The sequence below is a fragment of the Engystomops pustulosus genome, chromosome 1 (assembly GCF_040894005.1).
Source record: "Engystomops pustulosus chromosome 1, aEngPut4.maternal, whole genome shotgun sequence".
Lineage (NCBI taxonomy): Eukaryota > Metazoa > Chordata > Amphibia > Anura > Leptodactylidae > Engystomops > Engystomops pustulosus.
The window spans coordinates 217,685,797-217,701,502 of NC_092411.1; the positions used below are offsets into that span (position 1 = coordinate 217,685,797).

Genomic DNA, 15,706 nt, shown 5'->3' on the forward strand with positions numbered 1-15,706 from the left:
AAACCCATGTAATTTATTTATATTTTTTTTTTTTAAAGTGCCAATTTAAGGAGTAACTTATTACTCCCTGCTGTCACAGGTTTAAATTGTATAGGCACCTGAGGACACCAATACAATAGAAAGAAGGAGTAGAAGTTTTGATTATCATTGTAGCTTCTTTCCAGGGTCCTGGGCTGTCAGAGACTGCAAGAGGCTTTGAATCCTGTGTGGCGAACCCTGCCATAGGGTGATGGCACGGGTGCCCATAAAGAGGGCTCTGAGTGCCACCGGTTCGCCACCACTGACTTAACCCATCCTCACTGGCTGTTACACTGTGCAGTAGCATTTCCTCCAGTGTTGTGGAAACTTCTAGTAACACCCCCTGGAGGAAGGAGGTCATAGATAAATATAAGATTACCACAGTCACAGTGCCTGGATATATAAGCATCCCTTGATTTTGATATTAGGTTTCCTTTAAAGCAGGCCGGCATGTTATCACCAGATGCAAGCGTGTGATGCGATAACACAGACTTTTTGAGAACCCCTGTAACCCCTCAGACATGGAAGCAAAGGCGGCAAGTGTTTTTATTGTACATGCTTTATTAAAATGCTACCCATATTTACAGTTTCCTCAGAAGACAACTCACATCTCGCAAAATAGACACACTCTCCCCAAGCATACAGACTACTCCACATAAACATGTAGACTAAACTTTGTTTTTCTTCTGAGCAAAATAAAGCAGTGTTGGGGGCAGGGGGGCTGCATTTGGCCATACAATGCTATCTTTATCTAGAACATATTATATGGCAGTAATACTGAAGATTCCTTGTTTTCTCCATTCTATTTACACAGAATGACATCAACATTTTCCAGTCAATACAGAACATCAACTTCAGTATCAAAGCTGCTTGCAGTGACTCCGAACTAATACATGTTGGGTTTTTTTTATTCCCTTAAAGCAATTCAAGTCTTTACAAGAAGTAAGGCACATAGGGAACAGCTGAGCTGCTGGAGACGGCTGCGCCACATTTTACTAATGGATCAGAGGCCTCTGCAGCAGCTAAGCTGTTCAGATTGATTTCATCATGAGTGCAGACCATAACTATCCTACGATTTGCTATAAAGGTTGCCTTTAATACAAATGGATTCACAAACCCCCAAGCCAACACCTACCATTGCAGTGCTGGACATTCAGACAGTGGAAAGTAGAATTAAAAAGGAAATCTGCTTGATCTTTAAGTTTCACCTGAAGTTTTCCCGGAAAATAAAGAAATGAGATGCTAAGACCCAGCATTGCTAGTGAAAACGTACATACAAAATTACTGTGGACTTAACATCGAAACATTGGTTTAAGTAGTGCAGACTGACAAATGTCCAGAAGAAGGAGCAAGGAGCTAAAGGATAAGGGATTTATCACACAGGAACCAGGATACCACAAAGTGTTTGCTTCTGCCCAGGCTGGATCTAAGTGTACCAGCTAGCACTATGGCATGGTAATGCCCAGCTAGATTTACAGGGAGTCAGGAACTAGTGTTGACAGATTTCAAATACAAGTCTGAAATTACTGACAAAACATGTAGAGCTATATATACGTCTCACAAAACTGGATTCCTGGACCATGGTTCATTATACAGCAACTGCTTAGTGGCCAGAAGGGTGGAGGAAATTGTTGGCAGTAAGGGTCAGATAATGCCTATAATAAAAACTTCCTTGCAGGGTCATCTTTGTACAAAATCTGGACACTAGTGTTGAGCACATTATCCACCCGCAACATCCAGGTTTGCATTTTTGGAAAGTTCCAGGTCGCAGTTTCTGAAAGGCTCCTGACTTTGGTTGTTAAAGTTCATTCCTGCTTTGAGTGGTCTCGAACGTCTTCTTCATCTGTGTACTCCGACGGCTCTTCTCCTGGCTTCAATAACCGCCCAACATACTCATACTTTTCTGTTAAAAGAAAAGTCCCTGTTAGTATCAGCACGTGTAGGTACCAAATCATAAACAAGCATTTCTCTCTTCCGGTTCATTGTTGCCAGGAGTGAAGCACGCTTCAATAAACAATGCAAACACTCATGTCTCACTAAGCTTCTGGAGAAGGAAGGAGTCATGCTCATCATTTCAGCTCATATGAACAGTGTTAGGTTATTATAATTGCGGAAATAATCTCCATTACTGACACTATATAGAACAAGTCACTTGAAGTTACTGAACTTCTGCTATTCTACCTGAAATTTTAGGTTTATGAACACAGCACCAGATGTACAAGGAAGCAGAGTTGTGTTATCGCTCCCCAGGTACCGCATGCTATAGTGTGCAAAGTCCAGCACCACTTTATATTTGCAAAGGTAAAACCTTCTACATGATGGAAAATTACTAGACTATATCTATATATGATTAAAGAACAGCAGCACTAACCCTTTTCAGTCTTGGGGATAAAACACACCATTGTAGTCTGTGGCTGGATTTCACAACCGAATTACTGTGCCGGAGAAAGAGCTATAAGAGAGTTGGTATATACATGGTGCAATATGTCTCTGTTGAACAACAGCACCATACTGATATACAGTACAGCACTGACATCCACTGGTCTGGGATTCATGGACCGAACACTGCTGGGAAGAGGGTTCCACGCAAAGTGAAAGAGGACGCACAAAACTTCTGGACTTCAGCGCTGTACTGTGATCCTGATAACAGTTCAGTGCTGTTGCTCTGTTGGGACACGTTACCATTTATATCTTTGATGCTCATAGTCCTGTCCTCGGCACAGTACCTTATTCACGTACCGACAACAATCAAGTGTTTTACCCTGCACAAATCCACAGTCTAGATGAAATTCTTAACTGCAGAAAAGTTCTATTCAGGTTAATAAAGTCAAATCAGTCTGCTGAGCTAGATACACAGATTTGCAGGACACAACAGCAAATGGGTCCTAGCCATCATTTTACAGAACACCAATAAGCCATTTTCTGGCTTTTTAATGTTTTTTTAAAACACATATGATCTAGCAAAAGGGGTTGTCTCAAATAGTGCACCTTTATGGCTATACTGTACCTTTAAACTGCATCTCCCACTCTCTAACACTTTCCATTTGTACAGCATTGAGGTCTGACAAGTCGTCATATTCGTCTCGTAAAGCCTCTTTATCAAGGCAAAAAGTAGCAAGTCCTCTGGAGGCATCTCTACCAGCAAATATCCCATATGGTCCATCTGTAAAGAAGACAAATTCACCTTGTAATTGTTATAGAGCATCAATATCAATACGGCACAGTGCACAAGTAAGCATTTCAGCTTAGATCCCATGTGGTGTATATCCCCAAAGAGAAACTGGATTTCTTAGAATTTGTGGAAATTGACAATGAAAAAGTTATGCTGGTGGTGGTGTTTTATGGGCTGCTTGCTTCACAGAAGATGTTAATCAGTCCAAATACGACAGGACACTTTCTTTTTTTTAGTCAGACAGATTTGAGTCCTTAAAGCATTGCTTTCCCTACAAGAATGCACAGCTGTAAGTCTAGTATTACTAAAACACACAAGCTAGACGCGAGGTGACTGATCATGAGAGGTTTCCACATGTGACTGCCAGCCAAGCAAATGTTATTCCCAACCATTAACCTCAGTGATATATGTGCAACTCCCAGAGCATTGGATAGTTATCTAAAGAACCATTGTAACCCTTCTCTCTAGTTAACCCCTTAACAACCAGGCCCTTTTTTAGTTTGGGTTTCCATTTTTTACTCCCTCCCCAAAAACCTATAACTTTTATTTTTCCATGTAATGAGCTGTGTCAGGGCTTGTTTTCTGTGTAACAAATCGTACCTCTTAGTGATGGTATTGAATATTCCATGCCATGTACTGAGAAGCGAGTAAAAAAAAACAAAAAAAAAGCCAAATGGTGTCAAATTGGTGAAAAAACACTTTTGCGCCGATTTCTTATGGGCTTAGATTTTACTGCTTTCACTGTGCGCCCCAAATTCCTTAAGTTGGTACAATTACAGGGATACCAAATAACACATGCTCCAATTCACTGTTATTAACAAATATGCAGCATTTCACAGACAAGTCCAACCTGTCTCTATCAGTCCGGCTGTACACAATTTCAATTGCCCATAGATCCGACCCTGTAAATTCAGACTTGGGGTCGGATGGCGGCCATCTTGGATGAGATCGTGCTGCCTCGCCCCCTGCAGTCCTAGCATCGGAGCTCACAGAGACCGATTCATTTCCTGGCAGGAGATTGTGAAAAGGGACAAGCTGCAAACTACAAGCTACAAAGAGATAAGTGATCCGGGGGATGTGGGTGGCAGGTACATATCTGTGAGACTGATAATAGATGTAGCAGTGCTGACTCTGCATTTAATGGATCTCATGCATCTCTGATCTCATCTCTATTTGTCAATGTGTTAGTACAATGTCAGAAGCCAGATGACAGTGCATATACACCTTGTACCCTGATAATCTAACCACATTGTCACCCCATAGAACTAGATGGGTCATAATGTGTCTGCTAGAGAGTCCCAGCCCACACCCTGCGATTTTGCACTGAGCACCATGGAGAGTGAAGAGTTAAAAAAAGCAATAAAACTAAGTAAAATTGTAAAGTAAGGGGTTAAAATGATCTTTATTGTGTTAACATCACTAGGGGTTTGATGGAAAAACCCCTTTAAAGAGAACCCGTCATGCAAAAAAACCCCCCTAAACTAAATATATTTTCATAAACTGCCATTAGAGAGCATTGCCTCTATCCCTTCATTGTCCCTCTACATGCCTGTAAACCTAAGCAATAAGGTCCTAAAGCTGTATGCAAATGACCTGTGAAATGTCCAATGAAGCATTAGCATATTCAAGCTGTCCACTCTATTCATGAGTGGGAGGCACAGCCACACCCCCAGTGCATGACTGACAGCCTGTATAATGATGTGAGGCTGTATAATGATGTGCTTCCTGGTGCTGGTGGCCACGCCCCCTGCAGCCTGTGTGTGTGTGTGTGTGTGTGTGTGTGTGTGTGTTTAGGAGAGATACAGCAGCTCCAGGCTGCAGCCATGTTACAGCAGAACATGTCAGATTCATGTGTAGATGATGTCTGTGTCTCTCACCTGTATATTAGGAGGATGCAGCATGTCAGCAGATGCAGCACACACACTAGCCATGCTTTACTATACATTACACACAGACATGAGCAGGGGGAGGAGAGGGGAGGGGTAACAGGGGTGACATCACTGCCTCTGACCATGTGACCAGCCTCATGTACATGATAAAAACTAGATGATTTTACAATGAATAATGTATGAAATAACTAGAAAAAGGCTGGGATGGATCCTTGTGAGCTGCTCCAACAGGTAGTAGTGACAGGACAAGTGACACAGACCTGATGACAGGTGTCCTTTAAGGTTACAGGTGCAATCTTCTTGGTTATGTTGGATACAGCAGTACATGTAAAACTCCTCTATTGAACCACTCAAAGAATCTAAACAGTAACCAGCAGAGGTAGAAACATCAGATAGCATTGTGGACATAGCGAGCTATTAATCTCTGACCCTAGAAGCAACCTGTGCTGTTGGTAGGCATTAGTTATGCGTGCTATTTGCTGTAGCTTCAAAAACCAACCACGAGCTAGGTCAGGGGTCTGCAGACGTCTATACGGTGAGAGTCGATGAAAACAGTCCATGACCAGAACATCTGAGAAGCTCCTATAAAGCTTCTTCACCTCCTGACAAAAGGCGATCTGTAGAAAGAGATTAGGATTGTTTTCTTGTATTTATGGAATGTGGCGTCATTCTGCCTCAACTATTTGCCAGGAAAATATTAACAGAAACTTACTGTGAAAAGTGACACATGTCTGCTCTGCTATGAAACAATATTTAAAAAAAAAAAAAAAAAAAAAAAACCATGCCAGAGGAAGTCTATTAAGAAACCAGTGCAGAGGTGCAGGCACCCAGAATAATCCTTTACTCCCCTGTGGGCTGATGTCTAGGTTTAACGAAAATCTACCTCCAGGATGAAGGATTGTAAACCAAGTACATAGACATACTGATGTGTGCCCTCTCTGGCAGGATCTGCTCTTCCTAAAGCTTCGTATTCCCTTATTTTTAAGAAATAAAGTTAAAAATTATGCAATGAGCCCGGGCTCAAGGCTTCATAGATGCTAATGGAGCCTGAAGCCCCTTAGGCTCATTTGCATAATTTAAAAGCCTTTTTTTTGTAAAAACCAGGACATTAGAAGAACAAATCGTACCAAAGAGGGCGCACACCAGTATGTCAGTGTACTTGGTTTACAATCCTTAATCCTGATGGTAGATGTCCTTAAATAGACTCTTAGATTGTGACTGCAGCCTATCACAGGCCCGCAAGGCAATACCAAGATGCTTTTCTGCTGACTTTTAAAGGGACTTTTCCCCCTCTGTGTTTGAAAAAAAAAAAACACAAATGGTATATAGTTACCTCAGTCTGGAGATCTCGGCACCTGTGCAGTGAGGCAGTACACCACAGCTTCACAGCGCAAGCACAATGGATCTGGGGTGTAGTGCTCCAACTTCATTGCATGTATGGTACCATACAGGGCGATTTAGGACACTAAACAACTACAGGTCCTTATGGACCAACGGTTTAGTGTCTTAAATTGAAAGCCAACAGGTTCTCTTCAAACTATTACTATGCTAAAGAACAGGAACATGCTCGCCCTGCAAGTCCCAAACTGTGGGGTGGTCACATTCCACTGACTAATCATAATGCGGTGTCCAGTCTATATGGCCCTCCCTGGATGCAGGACCACTCTACAGACTGTATACAGAGGGGTCCCTGCCATGTGCAGGACCCCTCTACAGGCTGTATGTTGCCAGGACCTCCTTTTGTGCAGGACCCCTCTACAGGTATCATATTACTAGGACCTCCTTGCGTGCAGGACCCCTCTACAGGTATCATATTACTAGGACCTCCTTGCGTGCAGGACCCCTCTACAGGTATCATATTACTAGGACCTCCTTGCGTGCAGGACCCCTCTACAGGTATCATATTACTAGGACCTCCTTGCGTGCAGGACCCCTCTACAGGTATCATATTACTAGGACCTCCTTGCGTGCAGGACCCCTCTACAGGTATCATATTACTAGGACTTCCTTGCGTGCAGGACCCCTCTACAGGTATCATATGACTAGAACCTCCTTGCGTGCGGGACCCCTCTACAGACTGTAGATGGCCGGGAGCTCCCTGCATGCAGGGACCCCTCTACAGACTGTAGATGGACAGGAGCTCCCTGCATGCAGGGACCCCTCTACAGACTGTAGATGGACAGGAGCTCCCTGCATGCAGGGACCCCTCTACAGACTGTAGATGGACAGGAGCTCCCTGCATGCGGGACCCCTCTACAGACTGTAGATGGACAGGAGCTCCCTGCATGCAGGGACCCCTCTACAGACTGTAGATGGACAGGAGCTCCCTGCGTGCGGGACCCCCCTACAGACTGTAGATGGCCTCTACAGACTGTGTGGACAAGACCACTCACCAGGGCAGCCATCACTGTGACCACATAATAGGGGTAAAAGCACCACTGGTTTAGGGGTAGTATGACATAGGTACATAGCAGAGCCCGCAGTCAGGGCAGTGCCCACCTCCCATCACACCAGTGCCCCCTCTCACCAGGCCCGTAGAACTTGCTGCCTTCTGTCACGTCGAAGACCTTCCCGTTGACAGCGAGCAGGATGCGCGGGTTGTTGGCGCCGTCATAGTCCCGGAGCTGCTGCAGGGTGAAGTCTCTCCTCTTCATGCGGGGTAACGCGCTGCCTGCCCCGGTCCCGCTCCCTCTCCAGCGCCCGTACACCCGCCAGGCCCCGTACACCAGCGCCGCCACAAGCCCCGTATTCAGCAGAACGATCCACACGTAGTCCCAGCCCCACCCGGAGGCGTCTAGCTGCCCCTCCGACATCACCCGCGCCGGGTTCCTCCCGGGTCACCAGTGGACGACAGCCGCCGGGAGGAAGGCTCGCGGAGCAGCACACCCGAAAGCGAGCTCCCGCGGGAGAAGTAACGGACTGAAGGGTCCCGGTGTTGCGGGGGCTGGGGCGGGACGGAGCGTGGCCGCTCACCAGGCGACGGTTACGATGAGGCGACACAGCGCGCGCTTTAGTGACGTCAGCCGAGCTCAGGGCGCTGGATGGAAGTCAAGGAGAGAAAAGGGAGAGGAGCTTCTTTTTCAATAACTTTATTAGTCTTCTACCGAGCGTACAATAAGAGAAATGCAATGGAGCTGCGGAATGCAGTACATGTGTTTACCAGAGGGAGCGCACTGCGTCATGTTATTCAACGGGGAGAATCAATGGTGCAGTGACCGAGACATAGGGGCACATTTATCAAACTTTTTTTTTCTTTCTTTTTTTGCGATTTTTATTGCCGTTTCACATGTTCCTCATGTTGTTTTATTCAGTGGGGCGAATGATTTCTCATAAGTTTCCAGATGGGGACATCTGAAATTTTTTTCGGTAAAAAGTCGTAAATTTGCACACATAACATTTGAGACTTCGTAGACGAAAGTCTCACAAACCCCCCAGACTCATTTGCCTCATTTATCAACCACTGAGATAAATCAAGCAAGCTCAAAACCTTACAAAACCCCCCAAAACTAGACACACGTTTCCAGACTTAAAGGAAACCTACCATTCGAAGTGGCAGGTTTCAGATGGAAATACCGGGCACCAGCTCAGGGTGAGCTGGTGCCGGTGCTTATTTTTGTTAGTGTTTTAAACTGCGGTATCGTGGTTTAAAACACTTTTTAAACTTTATAGCCGGTGCAGGCAGGTACGCGCTCGGCGCTTACCGTGCGCGCGGCTACATAGGAAGTGAATGAGAGCCACGCGCACGGTAAGCGCCGAGCGCGTACCTCCCTGCGCCGGCTATAAAGTTTAAAAAGTGTTTTAAACCGTGATACCGCGGTTTAAAACACTAACAAAAATAAGCTCCGGCACCAGCTCACCCTGAGCTGGTGCCCGGTATTTCCATCAGAAACCTGCCACTACAAGTGGTAGGTTTCCTTTAAGATAAATGTCCCATTTTTCCTTTTCTTTTTCCAAGAGCCCAGAGATAAGTTTTCTTATTTTTCTACCAATTTAACTTTATTAGTCTACCTGTGCACAACATGATTTTAGGGACATACATTAAAGTTGTTTTTGATGTTTGACCTAGGTCCAAAGGCCTCATGCACATGATCATTTTTTAGGCATAAAAACAGACTTTCAAGGTTTTGTACAAGTCCCCAGTATATATGCACTGCCCACACATGCCCCTGCCAGTATATATGTAGTTCCCACACATACCCCCAGTATATATGTAGTCCCCACACATGCCCCTAGTATATATGCAGTCCTCACACATGCCCCCAGTATATATGCAGTCCCTACACATGCCCCCCAGTATATATGTAGTCCCCACACATGCCCCTGGTATATATGCAGTCTCCACACATGCCCCCAGTATATATGTAGTCCCCACACATGCCCCTCCCAGTATATATGTAGTCCCCACACATGCCCCTAGTATATATGTAGTCCCCACACATGCCCCTAGTATATATGCAGTCTCCACACATGCCCCCAGTATGTATGTAGTCCCCACATATGCCCCTCCCAGTATATATGTAGTCCCCACACATGCCCCTAGTACAGTGATGGTGAACCTTTTATAGATCAAGTGCCCAAATTTCAACCAAAACCCAATTATTTATCACAAAGTGCCATCAAAGTAGTTTGAGTAGTAAGTGATTACTAGCTGTTCTGCCACAACTTTCAATAGTTTCAGCCTCTTGACGACACCAATACAGTTAAAAGAAGAAAGGCTATTGGACTATAATTGTAGGGACCAGCAGTAGGACCTCCAAAAACAATGCAGCCCTTTACACAACTCTCACTATTCCTGCAGTCCCAATTAGACAATTATGTGTAGTGCTGAGAGCAGCTTGAGTCTCCTGGGACTGCAGGAGGATTCTTTGAGTTTGTTTGGTGAACTTTGTGTAGGATAAATGGTTTGGGTGCCCACAGAGAGGGCTCTGAGTGCCACCTCTGGCACCCGTGCCATAGGTTCGCCACCACTGCCCTAGTATATATGCAGTCCCTACACATGCCCCTCCCAGTATATATGTAGTCCCCACACAAATGCCCCCAGTATATGTGCAGTCCCCACACATACCTCCCAACTTTTGGGCGAGAGAAAAAAGGGACAAAAAGCCCCACCCCCTTTTTACATTGTCCCACCCACAAGCATAGTATAATATCGACCTTGATTGTCCCCACATCGTATTGTAAGAGATGTGTCTGACAGGGTGGCTGACAGGGTAGTTGATGTGGATAACAGGGAGGTGAAGGCAGCTGCACAGATGGAACCCAGAGACTGTCCTTTAGTCTCAACGGTGAGTTCTGAGTTAAAAAGTTTGATCCACAGGTGTTCCAGTCCCTGGTGGCCCGAGTGTGGAGGAAAGCTAGAGCCCAGATGCTGATGTTACCTGGATGCTGGGAGAGAGGGTGTGCCTGCCCAGAGCCTTGAACCCGACAGTAAGTCAAGTAGCCCACCCAGGGACGCCAATGTAAGAGATTTTTTATCTAGGACTCAAAACAGTTCTTCATGTTGTAAGGTGACTTTCGTATTAACCCTTTCATTTGAGAAACAATCTAAGTCCCTTGTCCGCAATGCGCTTGGCTCAATTTAAAATGTTCACTACCCATCATAAGTGTCCACAACCACAATACTGTCAAAGGAACCTGTCCCCACAGACTCAAGAGAGTTTCACAACGGATGCTGACACCTTGATTTACTGACCCCAAAGAAACTAAGCACCTGAGTCTTCCACAAAGGACTCTACACTGGGTCACCATCTGACTGGACTGACTGCAACAAGTCACTGCCCTCAGACTGATCCTCCAAGTCGCTCTCCTTCAGACTCGACTAGTTCTTACAGTCATACGAGACCGCTCAGACTCCCCGAAGGGAGTGGAAATCACACCTGGCCAGTGCAGGTCCCCGCAAATCTCTGAGACTCACTTTTGTAGGCAACCCTTGATGACAAAACTGTATCACTTGGTATAGAAAGAGGGTGGCAAGATATGCGAGTAATGACATATGGAGGAGGATCCACACCAAAAACAACAACAATATCAAAAATGAACCAGTGTGGTGTGTATGAATGATCCTCAAGGAGATTCAAATTAGTTCAAATGGTAAATACAAAGTTTATTAAAGACACCGTTAAAAACATTTGTATGCATGAATCCTTTCATGCAGTTTTAAAGGGAATGGTTATGATGCAACCAAAGAAAACCCTCCACATTACCCCCTGGGTATGACAATGCAGAGAAAGCAAATCACAAACGTACAAGTACAGATGTAAGAATGGCTGGGAGAAAGCAGGTAGGTATACAGATCACAATCTAGATTAGAGGCACAAATAGCCGATCAGTGCATAAACCATGTCATGCTGACACCAAAACCAAATATTACCCAATTGGGACTGCATTCAGTCCCCTGAATGTGCTGATAGCACATTGTAATGAATGAGGAGGAAAATCCCCATATACTGCCATACTCTAGTATGGCAGTATATGGTAAGATCGATCAGACAACCTAGGGTTAAAGTACCCTAGGGAGTCTGAAAAATAGTATAAATAAAAATAAAAAAAAGTTAAAAAAAAATAATAATAAAAAAACCTAAAATTTCAAATCACCTTTCCCTAGAACTGACATAAATATAAATAAACAGTAAAAATCCTAAACACATTGGGGGTCATTTACTAAGGGCCCGATTCGCGTTTTCCCGACGCGTTACCCGAATATTTCCGATTTGCGCCGATTGTACCTGAATTGCCCCGGGATTGTGGCGCATCGGCGCCGGCATGCGCGCGACGGAAATCGGGGGGCGTGGCCGAACGAAAACCCGACGTATTCGGAAAAACCGCCGCATTTAAAAACCGAAAAAGTGTCGCTTGGGGAGCGCTTACCTTCACCTGGTCCGAGGCGGTGCATTCCGGCGCGATGAGATGACTTTCAGCGCAGCAGCGCCACCTGGTGGACGGCGGAAGAACTACATTCATAAATCCCGGCCGGACCCGAATCCAGAGCAGAGAACGCGCCGCTGGATCGCGACTGGACCGGGTAAGTAAATGTGCCCCATTATGTATCGACGTGTCCGAAAATGCCCAATCTATCAAAATATGATAACGGTTTTTTAATGCGTTTAACCCCGTAACGGAAAATAGGGCCCAAAATCGAAAATGGCACTTTTTTTGCCATTTTGAAAAATATAAAAAAATCTATAAAAAGTGATCAAAAGGTCGTACAATCCTAAAAATGATATCATTGAAAATATTATCAAATTTTGCAAAAAATGACACCACCCACAGCTCTGTACACCAAAGTATAAAAAAGTTATTAGCGCCAGAAGTTGGCAAAATAAAAAAAATAATTTTTGTACAGGAGGTTTTCATTTTTGTAAATGTATGAAAACATTATGTGGTATCCCCTTAATCGTACCGACCCAAAGAATAAAATAGACATGTCATTTGGGGCGTTCAGTTAAAAGACGTAATATCCAAGCCCACAAGAAAATGGCGCAAATGCGTTTTTTCACCATTTTCATTGCATTTGGAATTTTTTTCCCGCTTCTGAGTACATGGCATGGAATATTTAATAAAATAAAAATTTAAGGTACAGTATGGTAACATTTACAGTAAAATGGACGATGGTAATGTTGTTGATGTATGCCTTATGTTTATGAGCGACAGTTTTCCTGCTATATACCTGCATGTCATAAGAATTTAAATTAAAAAAAGGACCATGTTAAATTCAAATCTGTTTTTTTTTAAATTTTTACCGGTGTTTTGTATGCGTTGGAAAAGGGGTAGTCTTATACGGCGAATGTATCTTAAACTCTATATTTTAAACAGGAAAGTAGGGGGGTCGTCTTATACACCAGGTCGTCGGAATATACGGTATGTAGTCCTCACACATGCTCCCAGTATGTATGCAGTCCCCACACATGCCCCTAGAATATATGCAGTCCTCACACATGCCCCTCCCAGTATATATGTAGTCCTCAAACGTTCAGCACAGCAGGCGGAGCCTGTGTTGCTGCTGTGTTGTTAGCAGGGAGAGAAGGGCCTGGGAGAGGGGCACTAATAAATTTTGCTTCCGCCGTCCATCCCAGGCTGCTGTGCAGCTGTTGTTACGCTGCTGTTCCGGTGCACAGTTGGATCGTGCACCACATTTACCATGCAGTATGTGTCAGAATTGTGTCGCATGTTCTATGTTAAAGGTGCACCAAAAAAAAAGTTTTGATAAATGTGGGCAATTGAGTCTGTGGACAGGTGTCTTATACAGGTAAGTATATAAGACACTGGGGCACATTTATTTACCCGTCCCGTTGACGCCGCTGATCTGGAATGTCTGACGAGGACTTGGAGCTGCTGCGATTCACTAAGATCGTGCGTCCAATTTCCTGCATGTGTCGCTTCCCCCACTGAGCTCCACCGGAGCTCCACTGTCGCTCATAAACATAAGGCATACAACAACAACATTACCATTACAGCACAGCCCCCAGTAGTATACAGCACAGCCCCCAGAAGTATACAGCACAGCCCCCAGTAGTATACAGCACTCCCCCCAGTAGTATACAGCACAGCCCCCAGTAGTATACAGCACAGCCCCCAGTAGTATACAGCACAGCCCAGCCCAGCCCAGCATTAAAAAAAAAATAAACGTATATACTCACCCTCCGGTGGCCCCGATGTGCTGCGCTGCTCCCCCGATGTCCGTGCGGCTCGTCTTCAGTGTTCCACGCCGTCTTCTTTCATCTGCTGGGCGCCGCCATTGATCTTCCCCGGCAGGCGCCTAGTATGACGCGCCGCTACTGACGTCATACTAGGCGCCGCCCCGGGGAAAAGCATGGCGGCGCCCAGCAGAAGAAAGAAGACGACACGGAAGACTGAAGACGAGCCGCGCAGACATCGGGGCCACCGGACGGTGAGTATGCGCCCATGCGCCGCTATCTTTTTGAGGCTGCCGGCAGCTTTGCCGGCAGCCATCGCTGTGAGAACACCCGCGATCGATGCTTGCAATATGCAGCAAAGATTACCGGCTATGGAGAGGGCTCAGCCCGTGAGCCCTCTCCATGCACCGGGACCCGACCGCCGCCGTGAATACACGGCGGGTGGTCAGGATTACCGGCGTGTAAGACGACCACAGAGAAGACAGAAGATTTTTCTGTCTTCAAAAGTCGTCTTATACGCCGGAATATATGGTATATAAATTATAAAATATGATTTTCTGGATTTTATTTTTGATATGCTCTCACTATAAAAATTAAACTACCCTTAAAGGGAACCTGTCACCAGAGACCCATTTTTAGCTTTCTTCATACCCCCACAGGCAATTAAAAGCATATCCCCAAACTGATATTAACCCCTTAAGGACGCAGCCATTTTGTAGCTTAAGGCTCAGCCCGATTTTTTGGATTCTGACTTGCGTCTCTTTATACGGTGATAACTGTTGAACACTGTTTAACGATTCTGAGATTGTTTTTCCCCATATGTTGTACTTCATTTTAGTGGTAAATGTTGGATGATAAGTTTTGCGTTTATTTACAAAAAAAGAAAAAAATGATGAATTTTTTGAAAAATTTGCCATTTTCTAAATTCAAAATCACAGTGTTTTCAGGCAGATAGATTTACCACCTAAATAAATTGCCCATTTCCCACATGTCTACTTTACATTTTCATAATTTATTTTGATGTCACGCGGCTTATAAATCGAATAGCAATTTTCCATATTTTCAGAATTGACCATTTTGGGGATAAATACAGTTTTGAATGAAATTTTACATATTTGGCATCAAAACCCCTATATAACCAACCCATTTTCAAATCTGTACACCTCAAACTATCAGAAACAGCTTTTAGGAAGATTGTTAACCCCTTGAGATCTTCATAGCAATGAAATCAAAATGGAGGTGAAATTTAGAATGGTTTAATTGTGCTAGTTATATGTTCATTTAGCACTAAAATTTACACATTTCCAAAAGATAAAAAGAGAAAACCCACCCTACAATTTTTTCTGCAATTTCTCCCGAGTACAGAGACCCCCCACATGTGGACGTTACTTGTTTTATGGGCGCACAGCGAGGTGCAGAAGGGAAGGAGCACCCTGCAGCGGTCAGGATTTAGTTTTCTCGTTGCCTCCTTTTGTAGGCTCTAAAATTTTCGCTTTTTCGTTATTGGGGCCATGTGACGGCATTTTTTTTTGCGGGACGAGATGCTTTTTCCAGTGTTGCCATTTTGGAGTTGGTATCATCTATTGTTGAACATTTAGGAACTCGTTTTTGAGGGCAGGAGTAGAAAAGCATCAATTCTGTACTGGATTTTTTTATTTTTTTTCTCGTGTTCACCGTTTAGCCTAATAATCATGTTATCTTTATTCTATGGGTCGATACGATTACGGGGATACTGGACATTAATATTTTTCTCATGTTTTACTAAATTTGTCAAATAAAACCGTAATGTGGGGAAAAATCGATCATTTTTGTATTACCGTCTTCCAAGTGGCATAACATTGTAACTTTTTTGGCTGCGGAGCTGGTTGATGGCTTCTTTTTTGCGGGACATGTACTTTGCACCAGTAAAGTGTTTGCCGATGCCGGTTCGGCTCCAATCCAGAGCTGAGCCGGTATCATCCGTCACTGCGCTCAGTGGCGGATATAACCGCTGC

The 15,706-nt window shown here is 44.5% G+C and overlaps 1 protein-coding gene across 1 annotated transcript; it reads right to left on the reverse strand.

Moving 5' to 3' along the window:
- Positions 1 to 559: 559 nt before the first annotated feature.
- On the reverse strand, positions 560 to 8,138 carry PGRMC2 (progesterone receptor membrane component 2). Its single transcript, XM_072119395.1, has 3 exons — positions 7,607 to 8,138; positions 3,026 to 3,181; positions 560 to 1,921 (listed from the first exon to the last, which is right to left on the reverse strand). Exons 1-3 carry the CDS (start codon positions 7,890 to 7,892, stop codon positions 1,824 to 1,826), a joined length of 540 nt encoding a protein of 179 aa, XP_071975496.1. The 5' UTR covers positions 7,893 to 8,138; the 3' UTR covers positions 560 to 1,823.
- Positions 8,139 to 15,706: the final 7,568 nt, after the last annotated feature.

Bases quoted from the DNA above. Each gene is read 5' to 3' on its own strand.
- PGRMC2 (XM_072119395.1), bottom strand. From the start codon at position 7,892: ATGTCGGAGGGGCAGCTAGACGCCTCCGGGTGGGGCTGGGACTACGTG. The intron at 3,182-7,606 runs GTGAGAGGGGGC...TCTTCTTTACAG, and splicing joins CAGCAAGTTCTACGGGCCTG to ATGGACCATATGGGATATTT. The intron at 1,922-3,025 runs GTACAGTATAGC...TTCTTTTAACAG, and splicing joins GTGGGAGATGCAGTTTAAAG to AAAAGTATGAGTATGTTGGG.